Genomic DNA, 20775 nt, shown 5'->3' on the forward strand with positions numbered 1-20775 from the left:
GTAAAATGCCCCAATACTGAATTCCAGGTTAGGTGATCGTGTTATGATTTGTCCCTTTACAATGCTTTCATCAGAACTATGAGGTAGCAAACTCGGCATTCAACATGCAGAGTAAAAGCAAAAAGATCCACTAAGCAAATCGACACTCTTTGATGAATGAGACGTTAAGAGTGTCAGAGAATTAAATTATCAAGATGTTCCAGATATATGCATTTTGCTCTTACGGGGGTTTGGATATAATTTATTCTCTTCACTGAATTTTAATGTATGGTCAAGCCAAGCTCTATAAATACGGTAAAGACTTTGCCTTTTCCTAAATACTGACTAGTCCCCAATCCATTTCATATTTGTAATCAGAGATGTAGGACTGTAGGGTTCCCTGCTCTTGCAAAACCTATGTGCCATAGAGAATTTTTTATAGCCAAGTTACCGGTTTTGCCATTTCCTCATAAATTTGAAAAAAAACTTAATTTCCAAGAGCCTGTTTTCAATTCTGAGACCTATCCTAACTTGTAAGCTCATTGTTGCAAGATCTTTTTTGGCCGGGGAAAAACCACCCAAGCTTCCAGGATTCCAGTTTTCTAACCTAATTCAAGAATCATCTCCCTCACAGGGTGGTCCCTGAGTCTCCCCGCTGGCTGATCACCCGGAAGCAGGGAGAGAAAGCCTTGCAGATCCTGAGGCGTGTGGCTAAGTGCAATGGGAAACACCTCTCGTCAAATTACTCAGAGGTAACGTCATTCATCGCTGGTAGGAAACTGTTTAGTTGGGTGAATTAATTCTTTATGACTTCCATGTTTCATGCTCCTTCTTAAAATTATACATATATATATGTATATTTATACATGTATAAATATATGTATACATACATATATTTTAAACACCCGACTAAAACATTTTTAGTTGAGGTTAATTGATCATTTCAGGCCACATTTTAATACTCTCACTGAGGTACTTGAACTATCATTCTTTACTGTAGATGTTTCTCGACATCAGGGTCTTTCCAATGAATCAGACTCTGCTGCTGCTGTTACTCTTCTGTTTCTTTCTTCCTCCCCGCCATCTGGGGTATTTGGGATCGAATCTTACACATGCCAGGCAAGCTCTCTGCCACTGAGCCACCTGCGTAGCCTGAAGACTTGTCTTTAAAAGTAGCCTTAGAAATGCCATTTATTCATGTAAGATCTTAAGTGATAATTTTTTAGTTTTCAGACTTAACATTTTCTTTCGTCCCTTTGTCCCTCCCTTTCTTTCTTCCTTTCTCCCCTTCCCCACTACCCACCCTACCTTAATATCTCTCTCTCTCTCTCTCTCTCTCTCTCTCTCTCTCTCTCTCCCTCTTCTTTCCCCTACAAAAGTCTTTGGATGCCTCTGCCCAGCCCCGTCCACCCCCACCCCTAACTCCCTCACCTCTAAACTCCAGCACTAAACAGAGAAAGCAAGCAGATCACTGTCTGCCCTTTGGAAGGTGTGAGAAATGACTGAAGACACAGCACATATTTAAAATAACCTCTTGATAGTAAACATGTAAAGCAAAGACCAAGCGAGCGCAGTGTAACGAGGGGTCATCACTAAAGGAACAGTAGAGAACAGTTTTTAGAAGGCGTGAATCTCAGCGTGAACCTTAAGCCTGTTAACATTGTTGTCGATACTGCGTTGCTCTTGTTTTGATAGGAACATTCTGATATTCTTTTTTTTTTAAAAAAAATCTGCTAAGAAAAATGGAATTGGTTGGTTCATCATCCTCCCTAGAGTGTCCAGGAGCTTGGAAGGCATTCCCAGATCTCTGACTCCTCCCTCTCAGAGGAGGTGAGAAGCCGTAACTGCTGTGCCTATGAATGCTTGAAAAGACCTGCTCTCAGTGCTGCACACTGGCTAAGAACGAGTCTTCAGGTCTACTCATCTGAAATGTTAACCAAAGGGACAGCATGGCCTTTTGGAACCACCAATATGTCTTCACTTTTGTTATTCTTTGGAGGGAACATTTGAGATGGGAATTCCTTATAGGGAAGAAGTAGTCCATCCACCACTCTCCCAATCTCCTTTTATCTCACCATAGGTCCTCACAGTTGGATCAAGGTGGTGATTGTGTATGTTTAAGGTTTTGCGTGTGACTGTGTGTCTGCATGTGTCTACACAGATGCACATGCATGTGGACGAATGTGTGTGCATGTTGATGTCAGATGTTTTTCCTGTGGCACCTGAATACTCTTCTTTTTGAGACAAAGTCTCTTACTGGCCTGGAAGTTTCCAAAGAGGTTGTGCTGGCTGTCCAGAAAACCCCCAGGGATCCACTCGCTTCTGCCTCTCCAAAGCTAGAATTACAGGCCCAACTTTTTCTACCTGGGTCCTGGGGATGAAACTCAGTTCCAAATACTTGGGAAGCAAAGCTAGAACTTGACTGACTGAGCCATCTCTCTAACCCCCAGTCTCAATGGTCGAGTAAATATTTTTCCATCCCCTTAATCAGGAGGCTGAAGACACTCCACACACAGTCCCAGGCGTGTACGCTCTAGATCAAGGTTTGTGAGAGTGTAGAAACCACAGCTGCCGGTGGCTAACGAATGCTACCGCCATCTAAGGGTGAGCAGAGGTGCTGCTCCACATGCAGTGCTCTCAGAGGCTCACAGTAAACATGGTGCTAGCACGGAAAACTCAGCATCCAGCATGACTGTGTTTGTAAAGGATCCTGAGCTTGGATCCGGCGGCCTCTGAGTCATCACAGCTAAATAGGCAAGAGTTTTCCATCCAAAGCCAGACCTGACTCGCTAAGGAGTTGATTGGCCAGCATCTTGCTACCAAAGCTGCATCTATTGCTTCTATGTTTCCGTCTAATGATGGTTTTCTTTACTGATTGTTTTCTTTAAAACTTTGTTTAAAAAACAAACAAACAAACAAAGGTTTATATGTCTAGATGTTTTGCCTATATATGTCTGTGCATCATCTGCATGCAGTGCCCACAGAGGCCAGAAGAGGGCATCAGATCCTCTGGGACTGGAGTTACAGGTGATTGTGAGGCGATACCTGGGTACTGGGGATTGGACCTGAGTCCTTTGGAAGAGCAAACTTCCAAACTTCTTATCTTCGAAGCCATCTCTCCATCCCCTAAGCGTAAAAAAATTAGCATAAAAATTTAAAACATACTAAGATAGGAAAAACAAGTGAATGATTCTGTCCACGTTTTCACAGAGACCCCCTAGTTGCTGGCTTGTCATTAAACTTGACGTCTCTCTCCTCTACCTTCTCCAATCCCCTGGATGGCTATCCTGGCTCTCAGGGTACTGCATCTTATGACGTTTCTCTCTGATGTAGAAGCATAAACACATTGACTCAACTCTGGGATCACAGTGCTGTCCTCAGGACATTGCTGAATGAACACTGAGAAAGAGGCTCACGTGACTCTCAGACTCAGTGCAAATAATCATAGCTATGACCCAGCTTCTGGGGATGATAGTTATGGGGAGAGCACGTGGGGAGAGGGGTAGGATCCAAAATAGAACCTCAGGACTGTCACTCTAAGAATCAATGATTAAACCTACTGTGGTGCTTACTGGGCACCAACTGGACACCCTGGAGGGCACACCCATGAGGGATTGAGTGTCTAGATTAAGGTTAGCCTCTGGGAATGTCTGTAGGGGGTTGTCTTGATGGGGAAAAACTATCTTAACTGTGGGCAGGACTACGCCCTGTGTGGGCATCCCTGACTGTAGAAAATGAGAAGAGTAAGTTGAGTGCTTGCATGCAAGAACTCATTGCTGTCTGCTCTGTCTGTGGGCATAGTGGGACCAGTTCTTCTGAGTTCTTTGAGCTGCCTTGACTTCCCTGTCATGATAGGCTGCAACCTGGAACTGTGGGTTAGGTTAACCCTTTCTTCCCAGAAACTGCTTTTTGCCCCAGGGTATTTCATCTAACAATGGGGAAGAAACTAAGGTATCAGCCAGCAAGGTGGCGTTTCCCATTCCCCGATTGCCTTACAATGGCTCATAGCTCTGTGCTCGTGACATTCATGTATTGTGATGGTTGATGTGCCTCTTTTTCTCTTCGGCTGCTTTTCCTTAAAGCTCTAGGAATGAAGAGCCTTAAGCAGCTTTTTTTTTTAGTTATGTCTGACATGTGGCTAGTCCATGGGCTGCCTGTGGCCAAAGGAGAACTATGAATAAATACCTCTAACACACGAATTGTGAACTCACTTAAATATTATGAGCTACGCGTGTGGTTTTTCTTTTGTAACCCAGTTGCCCTATTCTCTGAAGATGACAACCTCTATTGATTCCATTTCTAAGAACCCACCAACACGATCCTCCCCTGCCTTTGTATTTCCTTCAAGCTCAGTAGTCAGAGCTAGAGTTTAATTGAGTTCAGGTTTGATATTTTTGGCAAACCTACTTCTGAGGTGGCCCAGCACATTTCCAGCGGAGATGCCTCCTGCCTGCTCCTCTCTTTGGGGATGTCGCTGGGACTGACAGCCATTGCCTGGGTGGATGAGCTCATCAGGAGTTACAAATAACTTAATTCCATTTCACCCTTCTTGCTACATCTATTCTTGGGGTATTTATATAGGTACTCAGGTTTCTTACCAACTTTCGGTTGCCCTCGCATAGGGTTGTCTAGGAAGGGAGGCTGCGAGTTTAACTCTTCCTTTACCCAAAAGTGAATTGGTCCCCTACATGTGTTCAATGAGCTGCATTCTTTAGTCTCCTTGTCAATCAGTTCTCCGATGTCCAGGAAGCTTAATCGTGTGCAAAATGCAGCTCACGATAACCCAGAAGTAACGAGCAGCAGCCCAGATGTTTCACTTGAATGCCAAGATGGAGGCAGGACCACAGTCAGTCATAGTTTGTGTTCCGTACTAAGGTGCCCCGTCGCTCACTCAGCTACCAGCCACTCAAATTAGTATTGATGGTGCCCATGCTAGCACCGCCTTGAAACCATGTTTACACAGTTCTCTCACACGTCACTGGTCGCCTGCATTTCACACTCAGCATATAAACTCAAGGACACTCAGAGGCAGGACAGGGTTGGACGATGCTTTCCTATCTGCAATCCCCATTCCTTTAAGTTATCATTTGGTAAGCTGCCTTGTACTTAGAGCCCTGTCTGTTTCCTGCCTCGTCCTCAGGGTGCCGCCACAGGGAGCAAAGAAAGGTTAGAACTGGTAGGAAAGAGTCTGGCTGGATTCAGAGTGGCCAGAGGCACTTTAGCAGCTCTGTTCTCTTTGAAACCGCCTTGGCCGCCTGCCAAGTCCAGCCAATCCCTCTGTTGACAGCAGGGTTCCTGCAAACCTTGCTTAGGGCTCCCCATGCACGCTCTAGATTACAGAAGATAACCTAAGTTCAGTACAAACAGAAGTCGCCCAGTCCCAAGACATTAGCCAATGCAGAAAAGAAATGGAAGAAAATGGCCACTTGGGATTCAATCCAACCCCCTTAGGCGAGGGGATATGTGATGTTCAGAGGGGATATGCAATGTGGGCAGGCTGTTCAGAGTATCTTTTCAGGTGTCTGGAAGTATTTCCTTGTTTGTTGTTTAATTTTTCATTGGTATGTATTTGCTGTACACAGTGACAGGTTTCGTAATGATGCTTCTGTCCACGTGTATCATGTAGCTTGACTACATTCACACGCACATAACTGCCTTCCGTTACATCTCAAATGAATGCCACTCAACTCTGAGCTCATAATTGATATCAAAGGCCCCAAGAGGGAAGGTTCAAACCTTCCCATGTCAGTTACTACACAGACTTCTAGCTCTTGAGCCCCGTGCTCGCTCTTGTGTGCTAGTGAACTCCTTCATGGATGTTAGTGTTTCTGTGGGAAAGGACCTTTCAGTTTGAGAAAGCCAGGGCAGTCCCTCTCTGCGGTAGTGTGGACGTGTCTCTCAAAGGGAGGTCTGTGTCCTCAGAACCTTGGCTCTTTACAAAGGAGAGCTGGGTAGTGATTCTCACTTCCGTAGAACCCATCGGGGCTCTGTGGTATTTTTCTGTGCTCTTGGTATGAAGGTTCGTTTTACTTTTAATTTTGTGTACATGTGGAGAGAGGAACATGCATGTGGTGCCTGCGGAGATCAGAGGTGTCCGAGATTCCTCCAGAGAAGGAGTTATGGGTGGTTTGTGAGCTGGGAACCAAACTCGAGTCCTCTGGGAAAATGGAGTGTCCTCTGAACCACGCATCCAGCCACACTGCCTTTTTTTAAAAAAAACACTGATGTGTTCAGTTGTTGGCTCCAAATGGAGATACAAATATTCTCGTGTGAAATGCTGGAGAGTCACCAGGCCAGTCCTGTTTCAGCTCAGGGATGAACTTACAAAGCAGTGAAGGTATTGGAAAGAAACTCCTGGAAACCCACCCAGAGCTAGTCCCTCCACAGAGCTAATAGCACTGGTTCCACACAGAACGCCCTCATCCCTACAATGCTTCCTGACATCGACAGCTATAGCGTGCATACTTATCACCCTCAGGTATTCCTAGGTTCGTGAAAAGTACTAAGGAAGTTGACAGCACACACAACATAAAACAGACTTTCAGCCATGGATTCGCTTAACGTGCTTCAAACGTTACGGAATGGTCTGGGTCCTGTGAGTACTTTGCATTGACGTGAATCTCTTTAGTTCCCACACCATTTAATGTTTTTAAAGTAGGACAGCCATACAGCATACTGTAGGAAAGTTGGCGTGTTTTAGCATGATGAAATAACCATGCAGACACAGACGGCTCAACTGAGATGTCAAGAGTAAGTCAGGCTCCCTGTGCTTCTTTCCCGAGCTTGACAAATAATAACCTCACGTGGAGGGCGGGGAGTCTGCCCAACAGCTTCTAGACATTGGACTAGGGAGGACAGCATCCTGGGGCACTCAGTGAATGGGAGATGCATGGCCTGCATTGAAGGAGTTAGGGAAGGCTTACAGAGACATAGGCACAGTGTTGTGAGCTGCAGTCAAGTAGCATGGGCCCTCTCTACAACTCAAACTCATTTTCCATTTGGAAGTAACTGGATCCTGTAGCCAGACTTGAACTACTTTGTGTGTTCTTCTTCCTTCCATCCTTCTCCACTCATTTTCTTCTACCCTTTCAACCCCCATAATACTAGATAGGAGAACAAAAAGAATAGAGGAGAAAGGGGGCAACCATTTATCACCAGACTTCCTGTTTGTCACCAGACTTCCTGCTGCTGATCAGGGGCATCAAATTCCTTTTAGCAAGCTTGACTTTCACCATCAGGATATCTAATTTCTTCTTCTCACGTCTTTGCACATGACTACTTAACAAACTAACCAACAGCCAACAACAGCCTACTAACTGCAACGGCAATCAACAACTCTCGCTAGCATTTACATCCCCTCTGGAAAGTCCCCAGAAGTACGCATATCACACAATCGCAGAAACTATCTGCAGCTGGCAAAATCGCACCCCTGCTAGAGCATGAGGCAAATCATAGTCAGCTGCTGTGGACAGTCTGAATCACACCTGGGACTAAAACAAAACATACTCCCACAATATTTCTGTGTTTTTCAAAGAAAACAATTTCTCACAACAAGATCTCGTCTCTGCCAACTTTTAACAGAGCCCAAGGCAGGTAGTAAGCCCATAAGGAGGGTAAAGGTGACCACCAGTCCCCACTCTCCTAGGATTTGGCTATTCTTGGATCTGGATGGATCTTGGATCTAAGGTCTCAGGCAGCTATAGGAGTGTCATCCACACTCCTACAATATGTGGAAGTTTGTATATGTGTATGAATATGGAGGTCAGAAGTTCACCTTGGGTATCGTGCCTTAGGTGCTGGACCACCTTGTTTTATTTTGTTTCATTTTTCAAACAGAATCCCTCATTGGCCTAGAGTTTGCTAGTTAGACTGGTGGCCACCGAACCCCATGGATTCAGTTGTTTCTTTCTGATAGGCAATGGGGATACAATGGGGATACAAGGGTGCGCCTCCATGACTGGCTTTTTTCTAAGGGTACTGGGGGTATAACTCAGATCCTTATGCTTGTTGGTTAGCACTTTACTCGAGCTACCTTTCCTATAATCTGTCCTTTTTGGAGATAACTATTATTGACTACTATCTTAGTAATAGTAGTATTGCTATGAAGAGAAACCATGACCAAAGCAACTCTTATAAGGACAACATTTAATTGGGGATGGCTTACAGGTTCAAAGGTTCAGTCCATTATCATCAAAGCAGAAAAATGGCAGCATCCAGGCAGGCATGATGCAGGAGGTGCTGAGAGTTCAACATCTTCATCTGAAGGCCACTAGAAGACTGGCTTCCAGGCAGTCAGGACAGGGCCTTAAAGCCCAGACCCACAATAACACACTTCTTCCAATAAGACCACACCCACTCCAACAAGGCCACACGCCCTAATAGTGCCACTCCCTGGGTCAAGCATATTCAAACTACCACAATTAGGGGCTCACTTACAGTTTCATAGGGTTAGTCCATTGACATCAAGGCAGGAAACAAGCAGGCCTAGCCCTGGAGCAATAGCTGAGAGCTTTATATCCTGATCCACAGGAAAGGGGAAGAAGGCAACTGGGTTTTTGAAACCTCCAAGCTTACTGACAATGTATGAACCTATGGGGGCCATTTTCACTGAAACCACCACAAATGCTCACTCTCTAGAGGAGTTCTGGCTGTAGACAGCAGTTTTCACCCAGAAGAACTAGGGAATGAAGTTTTTCTTCTCACTTCCTCTGCTCTGTCTAGTGAAGCTCACTGGCAGGCAAGTGGATTGAGTTCTAAGCTTTACCTTGAAACAGTACACTTGGTGGGCGGTCATTCATTAGTTATGTAATCTGGGAGTAAGGGGTCACCCTTTGTTCCTCCTCAATGGCTGACCTTGGCTTTGTCCTTCAGGAGCAGGATCCCTTTTACTCCCAACATCTTTGTGTCTGGGTCTCTGCCTAATGGGATAGAAGGAGGTTTGTTTGCCTTTCTTTTTTTCTGTTTTCAAGCACTCTAATCCTGTCTTTGATTCTTTATACTCATACTGTGAGAGAGAAAGACGGTTGGCTTTTTCAAGTGTCTTGTTCCTGTGCCATTTGGTCAGCCTTTGTGTTTTCTGCAAAATCACTTTCTGCAATCCAAATCATTGTGCTTCCTACTGTGAGGGAATGAGAGTAGGTGCCTCTCTGTGAATACATTGCCCAACGGAGGTGAGAGATGAACACAGTCTCCACAGCAATGTGCTGCCCTGTCCCTGGCAGGTGGTCCGTGGCATTCATAATCCCAGGCTCCGGTTACCATGACAGCACTGCTCGCTCCCTCTCTAACCCATCAGGACGAGTGCCTTTCTTCATGAACTCTTTCTAAGATGTGTGTCCTGGGAGCAGGTGAAACCTACTGTGCTCCAGAGAGCTAGAGGGGACACTGATCCATGAGGGTAGTTCCCACCATGCAGACACAGCAGTGGGGAATTATACTACAAGGAGCAAACACAGCCAAATCTAACCTCTCAAAGTCCCACCAGGAAGATAGCAAAGGAGGAGTGGAGTGCTGAATTTTCACTCTTCTCAGAGAATACTTAAGCTCAAGATTCCTGTGATAAATAACTGAATTATTTGCATAGCAGCATGTGGGCACTAATCATGATCCTTCCTGCCCATGACAACAGGACCTCGTTTAATACTTGGCTTGGAATTAGAAACAAGTAATATGGACCACACTGTGTTCTTCATTTGGATTCAGTGTTTGTGGAAGGAGAAAGATATACTTTAACACATGCGTAGGAAAGGAGACTGAGCCTTCCTTTTCCTCATGATAAGCTTGCCTTGTTTCAAGGGTCTGAATAAAGAAAATCTTAGAAGAGATCTCTAAATCCTTTCTCAAAAGAAAGACTTAAGAACTCTTAGGAAAAGTGGCCAGAACCAAAGGCTTTTATCCTATTAAAGACAAGGTTCACGCAACAGCAAATCTTTGTCACCCTCTGCAGGGACAGCCATGGAAAGTAGGTTAAGAGGGACACCTGGGTGAGTGGTTGAAGTGTTTTTCTTCACTTGTCTCCTGTCTCCTAGACGAGTCATGTGGCTACTCTGTCCCAGTGGTCTGGACCCTGGATGTTCTACATGGGTCCGCAAGCCGTTTGCATCCATGCCTTGTCTGTACAATGAACAGATGTCTAGCATAAATGTCTATTTCTTCAGGTGAAGGTAAATGCTATTATAGTAAATAATTGCTAGGGAGCTGGCTGTAATTAGAGCATTTGTATCCTTACATAATCTCAGTAACCAGAAATTAGAGCCTAGATCCTACCAACCTTTAAATGTTTTGACATTAAATCCTCATATTCAGATAGGATTAAAATCGCTGTCTTGGACGCACACACAGGGCACTTGCTATCACATATAGGACATGGATAGGCACATACAGGGCCTGGAATCACACACAGAGCACATGTAAGCACACACAGAACATCTGGAAGTACTCACAGGGCACTTGTGATCACATTTAGGACATGGGAAGGCACCTGGAGGCATATACTTGATTGTGTGTGCTTATGGGATGGGTAGTGGCCTGACTATTTTTATCACGTAAACCGAAGTAGAGATTAAGCATGTACTCATGTGTTTCCAGGAGCATATATAAGTCAAGACTTAGCCATGTCTCTGGGACCTGACACAGACAGCGCACTAGAAGCCAGTTTACATATTCACTGTGCAGGTCAGAGCAAGCTGCTCAGATGTCAGTTGACCGAGCTATAGAACTACCTCAGGCAGGACCGCTTCCGGTCTCCTGTCTTATCATTTGCTATACTCCATGGTCTAAGGATTCCTAACCTCTCAAGTTCAACAAACTGAGTAGTAACTGTAGAGGCAATCCTTTTCACATTAAAAGCTGAATCATAGCGAATACAGTCTGATGGCACACACCCGAATGCCCCATGAGTGTAGCTTCCAGGAGGTTGTCTCAGAGACGTATATTGAGACATACACTGTAATCTGAGCATCCATGTATTCAGAGAGTTACAAGGCTCTGAATTGGACGCACTCATTTCTAAAATAACCTGCATAACATTTGCTCTCAGAACTGTCTCCCCACAAACATCCAGCGTCCTTGTATTTTCTCTCGTCCAGTATTAGGCCTTCATTCATTATTCATTTTTATTCTGTCTCATCAGTAATTACTCTCTTTTGTTCTTTAACGATTTAGTTGATTGCTTCTGTATTGCGAATGTGTGTTACGCACGGGAGGAAGGGTAAGCGCCCACCTGTGCACGTGGAGGCCAGATAAAGGGCATCAATGCTGTCCTCCATCTCTGCCCACTTGCTCCTTTGAGAAGGGATCTCCTTGAGCCTGGGCTTGGATAGTATTAGTTAGGCTGAAACTCAGCCAGCTCGGTTGTTGTCCTGTCCTACTCCCTTTGGAATAAGGCATGAGCAAGAAGCCCAACCTGTTACATGGGTCCTGCAGTCTGGTCTCATGACTGAACAGCAAGCTCTCCTAACCACTGAGCCATCTCGCCTGTCTCTTGATAACCGCTCTTCATTCCACTATGCTTTCTTTCCTCGTATAGCTATGTTTAAAACAACCAAATGTAAGCTTTTCTTTTGGTTTGTGGACAACGTGAATCCTGGCATGCTTTAGTTTTGAGTGTTTTGTGAATAATCAGAGGCTTTTGAGGGGTTGGGGGGGGATGGCTCAGTCAGTAACGTACCTGCTGTGAGGACTAGAGGACCTGAGTTCAGATCCCAGCACCTATGTGGAATTCAGGCACGGTTTCACATATCTGTAACTCCAGCATTGGGGGTCAGGAGACAGGCACCCCAACTGTTGGATAGGAGGAGATTAGTGCCAACCAAGGGCTGAGAACATGGTAGCAGTAGTAGGCAGGGAATGTAGGGTCTCCTGTCTGTAAAAGCTGCAGGAGGGGGGGAGGGGGGAGCCCTGGCCCTTCTTGTGAGATCACTCTGGGGTTTCCTGGGCAACCAGTCTTGTCAGTCAGTGGTCTATAGATTTAGTGAGAGATTCTGTCTCATAAAATAAGGTGGAGAACAATTTTGAAAGACACCTGCTATCAAACTCTGGCCTCCACTTGCATGCATATGTACACACACACACACACACACACACACACACACACACACGGAAGCGATTCTAATTGAATTCCAGGCTGGTACAATTATTAATTATGAAAACTAACTATGTATTTGTTGGGCTGCTAGTAAATCAAATCACAGCTCAGAAAGTCAGGAACAGGCACAGTATGACATCGACGCACATTACCGTGGTGCCGACCATGGTGCGAATCCTCGCAAAACGGTTGACACACTTCACTTTTAACACAGTTCCGATCTGGAATCCCAAGGATGGTGTCCCCCACCTGCTCAAGGCTCGCACACAAAAGCATTGCTTCTTTCCTTAGAAACGGTTCTCCTGTAAGCAACAAGGAACAGGCCGGCAAACAAAGCTACCGTGTTCAGAGTACTCTGAAAACTGAGAGCCAGAAAGAGGAGCAGCTGGCCAGTCTCGGACCCCATCAAAGGACTAGGACATCCATGTGGAGCATGTAAACTGTTCTCCACGCTCCTCCATCATACTAGAATGTCTTGGGTAATTTCTCCACACTCCCAAATGGAAGACTGAAAACGGAGGTGGCCTGAGCAGACCTCTAGGGGTCCCTGTGAGGGTATCTGGTGACGTATTCTCAGGCTCAGGGCGGAGTTAGTTGTTTTTTCTCTGCACTGGTATTATCATCTGAGTCTGCGCTGAGGGTGAAGAACGGGTCCTCCAAACCGTCCCGTAACTGAGCCAATCTGAGGACCAGTTGATACGCAGACACGCTGTTGTACCTTGCTCATTTCTGAGTCGAACATAATTTATAAACTAGGATCTGCCACCCATTCCAATTCTCAATGAGAGTCAGCGGGGGCACTGACGGGCTGCAGGAGTTCTCAGGGAATGGTGCCTGTCTTAGCTTTATCCTGTTGCAGTGAAAAAAATGGCAGCAACTTAAGGGAGCAGGGTTTGACTCCCAAGTCCAGACTGCAGTCCACCACTGCAGAGAAGTCCCAGCAACACGAGAGAAGTGGTCACTTCACACCCACAGTCAAGAGCAGAGAATAATGAATTGACTCATGGATGCTCGTACCTGACACATGGGGGCTCAGGTCATGGTCTCCCTTTCAAACAGTCCATGACTGAGGAGCCCCCACCAAGACTCTCAATGAGCCAGAAAGGCCAGGTTATATCTGTAATGAACACTATCACAAATTCCAGGGTTTAATCCACCCAGGCTTAATCCCTGCCTGTGCCCTGGAGGTGCACAGAGGAGAATGAATGGAGGGCATCATTTCCTGTAGTCCTGAAAGCCACTGCCTGGAGCACCAAGGAAAAGATTAGTTGTAGAGAGTCCTGTAACAGCAGTTTTTTGTCACAACCCAAGCAGATCTGCAGAACTGGCCCCACCTTGCCAGATGGGACAAAACTGCGCATTGTAATGGGGTGGAGAAGAAGAAGGGACTCAAAAATATTCAGCAAACGATACTGGTGATGATTAGCCAGGGCCTATCATAGCAAACAGAAAAGAAAGGGGAAAAAAACCCAAACAAACTAACAAAAACCTACTGAGAATATAGGAAGATTCCATTAAGTAACAATGACCGGAAGATAAACTCCTCTATCATTATGGCCAAGAATATACAAATATTGTGGCGATAACTTAAAAAAAACCGTGGCAGAGCACAAACCCAATTTTAATGTTCCCACAGAGGCAAATATGAAGACCTTTTCCTAGGTGGAGCAGCCCCAGATTCCCCAGCACACCTAGGAGAGAGGGGAGGACTGTGCATTAAGAAATGAGACTCACTTGAACAAGAAATTCAAGGGAACCAGCAGGGACCCAGCTCAGATCCAGGCTTGAGGGGACGTGGCACCTCGGCTGTTGGATAGGAGGAGATTAGTGCCAACCAAGGGCTGAGAACGTGGTAACAGTAGGAGGTAGGGAATGTAGGGTCCCCTGTCTGTACGAGCTGCAGGAGGGGGGAAGGCGGGGAGTCCTGCTCCTTCTTGTGAGGAGATTGCTGACCCTGATACCTCCCCTGCCACTCTTAGTGAACGCCATCCTGGTGCCATTGCCCTGAGTGCTGTGTGAGCAGTGTCTCATCCTGTCCTGCTGCTCTCCCAGCACAAGTGTGAGAGAACCCTGGTGGTGGTGTGGATGCCCTCAGCTACTGAGCCAGTAATTCAACAAGTTTGCTTTTCAAGGTATCAAAGGCCGCATTGTTAGGACAATGACTCCTGTAGAATCAGGGGACTAAGAACCAGTGACAATAGAAATTCCGATGGGGTGGGTGTGGGGTATTGAGATTTATATGTAGTACATGGTGCCTTTTCTTGCTCTCCCCAAACCAAACAGCACACCCTTGTCTAGCATCTTACCCGATTTGCTTCTTCAGAACTGAAGTCTGCAAGTAGCCGGGCAGGTTATCGTCCTTGGAGACGCTGGGCATTATTGAACTTTGACATTGAGAACTTTACTGTTTCTAGGGTGGTTGTGGGCACCTATGGGAGCCCTTGGTAAGTTCTTTAGTCTAAGTCAGTTCCCTTAACATCAACCTCTGTGTTTCCCATACATTCTATTTATTGTGGATGTTAGAGTTTAAGAAGCAAGTACTTTCTCCTGTTCCTGGAAGAATTTTCTCATATTCATATGCCCCGGCAAAGAACACAAATAAAAATGTTCCCAGCTTTGTTTCTAAGAAATAGAGAAATATATCCACGTGTGACTCACAGTTGCAGCTGTGGGCTTTCGTGAGGCTGAGGCTGAGGCTGCATCCCCCGTCCTTCGGAGGGCTCAGATGGGAGGCACTATGGTATTTCTATTGTGCAGGAGGCCAAGTTACATAGGTGGAGACTGGGACTCCTTTAGGGCTGAAAAGCTTCCAGAGTCCATGCTCACCATGGAGGGCCTAGGTTAGATCCCCAGGTCTAGAGTGTCAGTCCCTTCTATCCAGTACCACAGCCCCTGGCTTCATATGCATCGGGTCGGGGGATTCAAATTGTCCATCCTGAGATGTACCAATGGAGAAAACCACACAATGGATCCACAAGATGTGTTCCAAAACAGTATACACATGCCTCGAAAATAACTTCATATGGAGGACATGTGGGAATGATAACATTGGAAGAGATTAGAGTCAATAAAGCATATCAGTGTGATTAATTCCACCTGTTTTTTTCCACCACCACCCCTGCTCCTTTTTTAATTTATTTTTTAAAGGAGGCATCATCAGATCCCAGTTTAGATGATTGTGAGCCATCACATGGTTGCTGGGAATTGCTGGGAATTGCTGGGAATTGAACTCAGGACCTCAAGAGCAGCCAGTACTCTTAACCACTGAGCCATCTCTCTAGCCCTAAATCCACCTTATTTTTATTATTCGTGACACAAACACTAGGCAGTGCCAACTTACCTGTGTGACTCACACTTTATTTTGGCTGAGCAGCCCTAGTCCTGGGGACCAGGATTCATTTTTAATTTTTATAAGCACTGTTCATTCAAAAACATCTTGTCACAGATTTTTCTTTGTTATGTCTGATTTTTAAAAAAAAAACCTGTAAGCATCATTAAAGAGATAGAAGTAATTTTTAACTTTTTATTGATTCTTTGTGAATTTTATATTCTGCACCCCAATCTCATTCATCCCCCCATCCCTCCATATCCACCCTTTTGTCCTCCCCCAAAAGAAAATGGAAAAGTAAAAATAAAAATAGACAAATAAGTAAACGTTTCTCCACGAAAGCTGCCATGTGTCACAGTGTGTCACACAGTATACCCTTTGGCCAAACATCTTTACTTACAAATGTTCGTTGGGGTGAGTCATTGGTCTGGTCCGAAGCCTCTGGGTCCACTATCAATACTGGATCCTCACTAGGACTCCTCTCAGATGTCCTGTTGTTGCCATGGAGATCCTGCAGCTTTGGTTCCACAGGACCAGCGCCTTCATGTGCTTCAGCCCTCTCTTACTCCTCCAAACCCCTTCTCAAATCCATGGCTTCCTAATCTTGAAGTATTATTGTTTTATTACACACACACACACACACACACACACACACACACACACACACACACACACACACTTTATAAATACAATCTGTTCATTTAGTGTTGTTCGAGTGTATATGATCAGTTAGGTTGGGTTCTTGTGGCTGGGGCACACTTACTCTCTTCTCTCGGCCGTGTGTAACTCTTCTACTTCTGGTAGGAATTTGTGAGGTTCCTCCATCCAGGTTGGCATATCAACTGTTGTCATTGTTCGGGTCCTGTACAGGTGGCCATGCTGTTGAGATTTCATGGGTGTGGCTTCCCGGACACTCATTGAAGGCACTGTCTTTGGCAGGATTTCTGAGCCCCTGGCTCCTACAGCCTTCCCTCCCTTTCCCTCATGACATTTCCTGAGCCTTCGGAATAGGACTACAGAGATAGCTCTTTATGTACATAGTAAATGGTTTACTTGCTCCTGCTTTCTAGTTTAAGTGTCTCCAGGTACTGCAGGGAACTTGGCACCTCTGCCGTCAGTGTGTATCGTGTAGCTTGGAGCAATGCTGTCTTCAGTGGAGAGGAGTTGGTGTTCTCCCTGCCCAGGAGTTAGCTCAAGCTCTTTCATGTCAGATACCAGAACCTCTGGTGCTTCTGGGGCAGGCCTTTGTCTGAGTAATGAGGCCACCCATTAAGCAAGTATGCCAGTCCCTCCGTACCCACACAACCCCACCAGTCACTGGCCACCCTTCCAGCCCTCCAAGCCCTCCTTTGGGATCTTGTCTGTAAGACTTGGGAGTTTAGCTTTGAGGTTGTTCCTGGCTGCTCAAAAAGGTAAGCCTCGAGTCTTCAGGTGAACTTTGCTTCACACTGACTTAGAGAATAGAAGCTTCTGGAAGGTAGAGGCTGTAGTCAACTTATGATGACTTCATCATTAAATATGTCATGGTGGTGAAAGGCTCATGGCCATCCCAATGGATAGGAAATCACCTACTAAGATCTACCAAGTGGATTTACAAGGTGCAGCCACCAGCCCTGTGTTCTCCTCTGATCCAGAGGCAGATCCTACATTTAAGAGGTGTTCTTCCCTCCTGCACCTGGGATACTCAACCCTTCAACCCAGAGCTCTGGGACGAGCTAAGGCTCAGGAGTCAGCAGATGAGCTGGGACTGTCCACTGGGTCAGTTTCTTCTGCTAGTTCCCCAAGGAACCTGAGATAAGGATTCAGACCCAAGGCCTAGGGCAGGGTGTACTTAGTGAGCCCCCCCAGGTATGACGGGCTGCTAATACACTCCTTATACTAAGTCTCTTGGACCCGCTAGCTTGTGTATACATTTTAAAACAGTTGAACCTACTTCATTTCAGCCTGGGATGAAACACTGAAATGAAATAGTGACAAAGTGATATAAAAATACAGTTGTTAGATTCAAAATCCTGCATAGAAATGTGAACTTTAAAAACGAATGGTGACAGTTCACATTGGAAAGGGCTTCATGTCATTTTGAAGCATCTCTGTTTGTGTGACATCAGTAGCTGTAAGGGGTGAATGAATGATCCCTTACAAGTAAATGCCTCTTAAATGTTTATATATATATACATATATATACACACATATATATATATACACATATACATATATTCCAATCCCCATATACATTTATACATATACATATGTAGAATGTATGTATGTGTGTGTGTCATATATACAGCCTAACACTAACAGCACCCAGCATCGAATGTTTAGATGTGCACCTGTCTACATGTTATAGCATCTAACTGTATCTTCAAAATAATAATGTGTTAGTATCCTTGTGCTGCTGAAGAGACATCCAAAGTCTCCTAATGGTTCAATAGCACATTGAGTGAGAATATATCCACATTGAGCAAAATACCACATCTCTAGCATGACCCTGCGGGGTGTTCACCTGAAAGTCACTCTCCATTTGGGAGGCTCTTAGCACCACTTTTTATAGCATAGTTATTTATAAAGCCTTTCCCTTTCTTGGCAATTTAAGATAAAAATTCACCCTGAAGAAATTTATCAGAAAGGTACCAGGAAGACAGACTTGTAAAGGCAACATAGCTCATCAGAGAGAACCCTTAACATAGCCTGCCTGCCTGTGGGTGGCCAATAAGGCCCTGATAGAATGGTAGGATGGAGAGATGGTTAGAGTAAGTAGCACTTTGGTTTGGTGGGAGGTGAGGAGTCCCACACTCATAGCTGAACCTTGGAGGATGCCTTTTTTGAAGAGAGCATTGCTAGGCACCAGGCCTCTAAAAAGACAGGCAACTCCCTAAATCAGTCTGTCCCACTTGGACCTTGTAGAAATATGACAAAGTAGAGAGGCAAGCAGGGCACAGAAGAAGGGACCGCTCCAGATTCTGTCTATCATAGTTCTAAAGAAAGAAACGCTGTCCCAACAGAGAGCAAATGAAGGCTACCCTCACCCAGAGTAGAGAGAATTTGAGAAAATCGTGAAGGAACTTCCAAATCATGGCCATGTAAATTGTTATATGATTGTAGACAGATCAGCACTCACAGAGGACTCCATTTTTAATTACTGGTTTTTACTATATAGAGGCTACAATTTTTTTAAGTGTGTTTTTTTCAAACAAGTAACATCTGGAATAGCATTTCAGATCTTTTGTTTCTGACGCAGACTAGGCAAAAGTCTAATAACCCTTGGCAATAGAAAAGAAACACAGCTAGAGCTGTGTTTGTGAGAAGTTACATAAAGGGACAGTAGCCACAGCCACCATGTGCATGAGCTAGCAGGACTCAACTCGATGCACTCCATCTAAGACAGGGCTCTCCGTCTCTCGAGGTCTTTGGACACCCAGAAAGTGGGTCATCTTTCAGAAGACCTGCGTCACTGGGGAGACGAAGCTAGTAAGTCGAAGACCAGCTGGGTTCGTTCTGCACTGTAACAAAATACTTACCTGCTTGGCAGTTCTATTAATCTTTCCAGTCGCTGTGCAGGGAAGGATCGTGGTGCTGTGGTCCTGACTGCTTTTCCCTGTTCCCAGGACTTCACATTCTTCTGTCAGATGCTTATAGAGCTGCATATTAAACTTGCACTTTGGAAACACAAGGTTGAGTCACGATCTCAAGAATTTTGACATCGAATCAAGGATGTTTACAATGAGCTGTAGTTGGAGCGAACTGGAACGTTGAGGCAATTATTTTTAACAATAAAATTATTTCACCTAAAATAGTGATCGAAACAAGGGAATTTTATGGACTGGAGTTCGGGCATCAAGTAACAGAAACCCAAGTTAAATGCACTTGGACAATAGGGACACTCGTTGGCTCACGTGTCTGTAGTTCTAGGTCCAGCAGTGTTCAGAGGTGTCCTAGTCAGGGTCTAAGCAAGTCATCAAAGCTGCTTGCCCCTCTCTTCCCACGACCAGCCATCTGCATTCTCAGCCTGGTTCCCTGTGGATATAAGTGTCTGCTAAAATCTATTTGTGTCTATTACTTTGTTTTTAACTTTTTGAGGTGAGAGAGAGAGAAGTTTCCTTTGGGTATCTCTGAATTAAGAGAAGTGGAAGACGTTTTTCTGGAATGTTTTGATGGTTGGTCCAAACTGAGCCACAGGCTCATTCTCTCATTGGCTCGGGTTGGGACATATGCCCATTTCTAATTTGCTCAAATTAAGACTCAGGTTTCTTATTGGCCCAGGTTGGGTAATATGCCCATTTCTCATTGGTTCAATTGGGATACATGCCCAGTCAGAGGATAGAGTTACCTTGAGAAGATCATGCCCCCCCTGTAACTAGAAGCAGACACAGGTCCACTGAGAACATGGTTTGATGGCTGAGAGAGTGTGTGTGTGTGTGTGTGTGTGTGTGTGTGTGTGTGTGTATGTGTGTGTTAATGTGCGTGCACATGCACGCGCATGTGCATGCATGAGCATCTATGTGCACACAGAGAAAGGGGTCTGTTGTGAGATAGGCAAGTACCGTGGTATTTAATTTAAATTTATCAATTCTAAATATTATCTCTTGTTACAAGATTAATATGTTTTTAAATTTTTATTCTTGTGTATGTATGTGAATGTGTGGGCACATTTTCTGGAAGCCAAAAATTAACCCTGGATGTCATCCTTCAGGACTCATTCACCACCACCACCACCACCACCATTACCATCCTACCCACCTTTTTTTTCTTTTTTGAGACAGGGTCTTTTGTTGACCTGGAGCTCAAGCATAGGCCTCCCAACACTAGAATCACAAGCATCCAGCGCCATATCCAGCTTTTTTATGTGGGTTCTGGGGAATGAAGTCCAGAATCTTGTGCTCACCATGAGTCACCAAATGAGCTATCTGCCCAGACCTAGCTGTTTTTAAGAGGATGTTTAAGTAGTAATAGGAGGAGGAGGAAGAGGAGGAGGAGGAGGAGGAGGAGGAAGAAGAAGAGGAGGAGGAGGGGGAGGAGGAGGAGGAGGAGGAGACAAAAAATTCACTCTAGTGCCACTAACTCATAAGAACTATGAATAAGATGATCAATCTCTTTCGACTGAAGAGATAAAAGTATTCTACATACTGCAGACTACAGCAGTTAAAATGCAGAGTTGGGACTTCCATCTCCAGATTCATGTACTTGCTGTCTAGGTATCCTCCTGGGGTCAGATTCTCAGTTTCTTCTTTAATGACAGTTAAATTGGTCTGTGCGAGTTCTACCAACATCAACCCTACAACTCCCGGGTCATCAAATGACAGCTCACAAGCCACACACCCAGCTTGCTCTGTCTCCATAAGTAAAGGTTTATTAAATCTATGTGTGTCTTCTCCGTGCCACTTCT

General features: G+C 45.0%; 1 protein-coding gene across 1 annotated transcript in view; it reads left to right on the forward strand.

Annotated features, from left to right (window-relative positions):
- Slc22a3 (solute carrier family 22 member 3) overlaps positions 1-20775 on the forward strand; it is an 89141-nt gene that overhangs the window by 52310 nt on the left and 16056 nt on the right. The window contains exon 5 of the mRNA NM_019230.1: positions 614-731. Coding sequence (NP_062103.1) covers positions 614-731 — 118 coding nt within the window. The remainder of the gene's footprint in view (positions 1-613; positions 732-20775) is intronic.

The sequence above is a fragment of the Rattus norvegicus genome, chromosome 1 (assembly GCF_036323735.1).
Source record: "Rattus norvegicus strain BN/NHsdMcwi chromosome 1, GRCr8, whole genome shotgun sequence".
NCBI classification, from domain to species: Eukaryota; Metazoa; Chordata; class Mammalia; order Rodentia; family Muridae; genus Rattus; species Rattus norvegicus.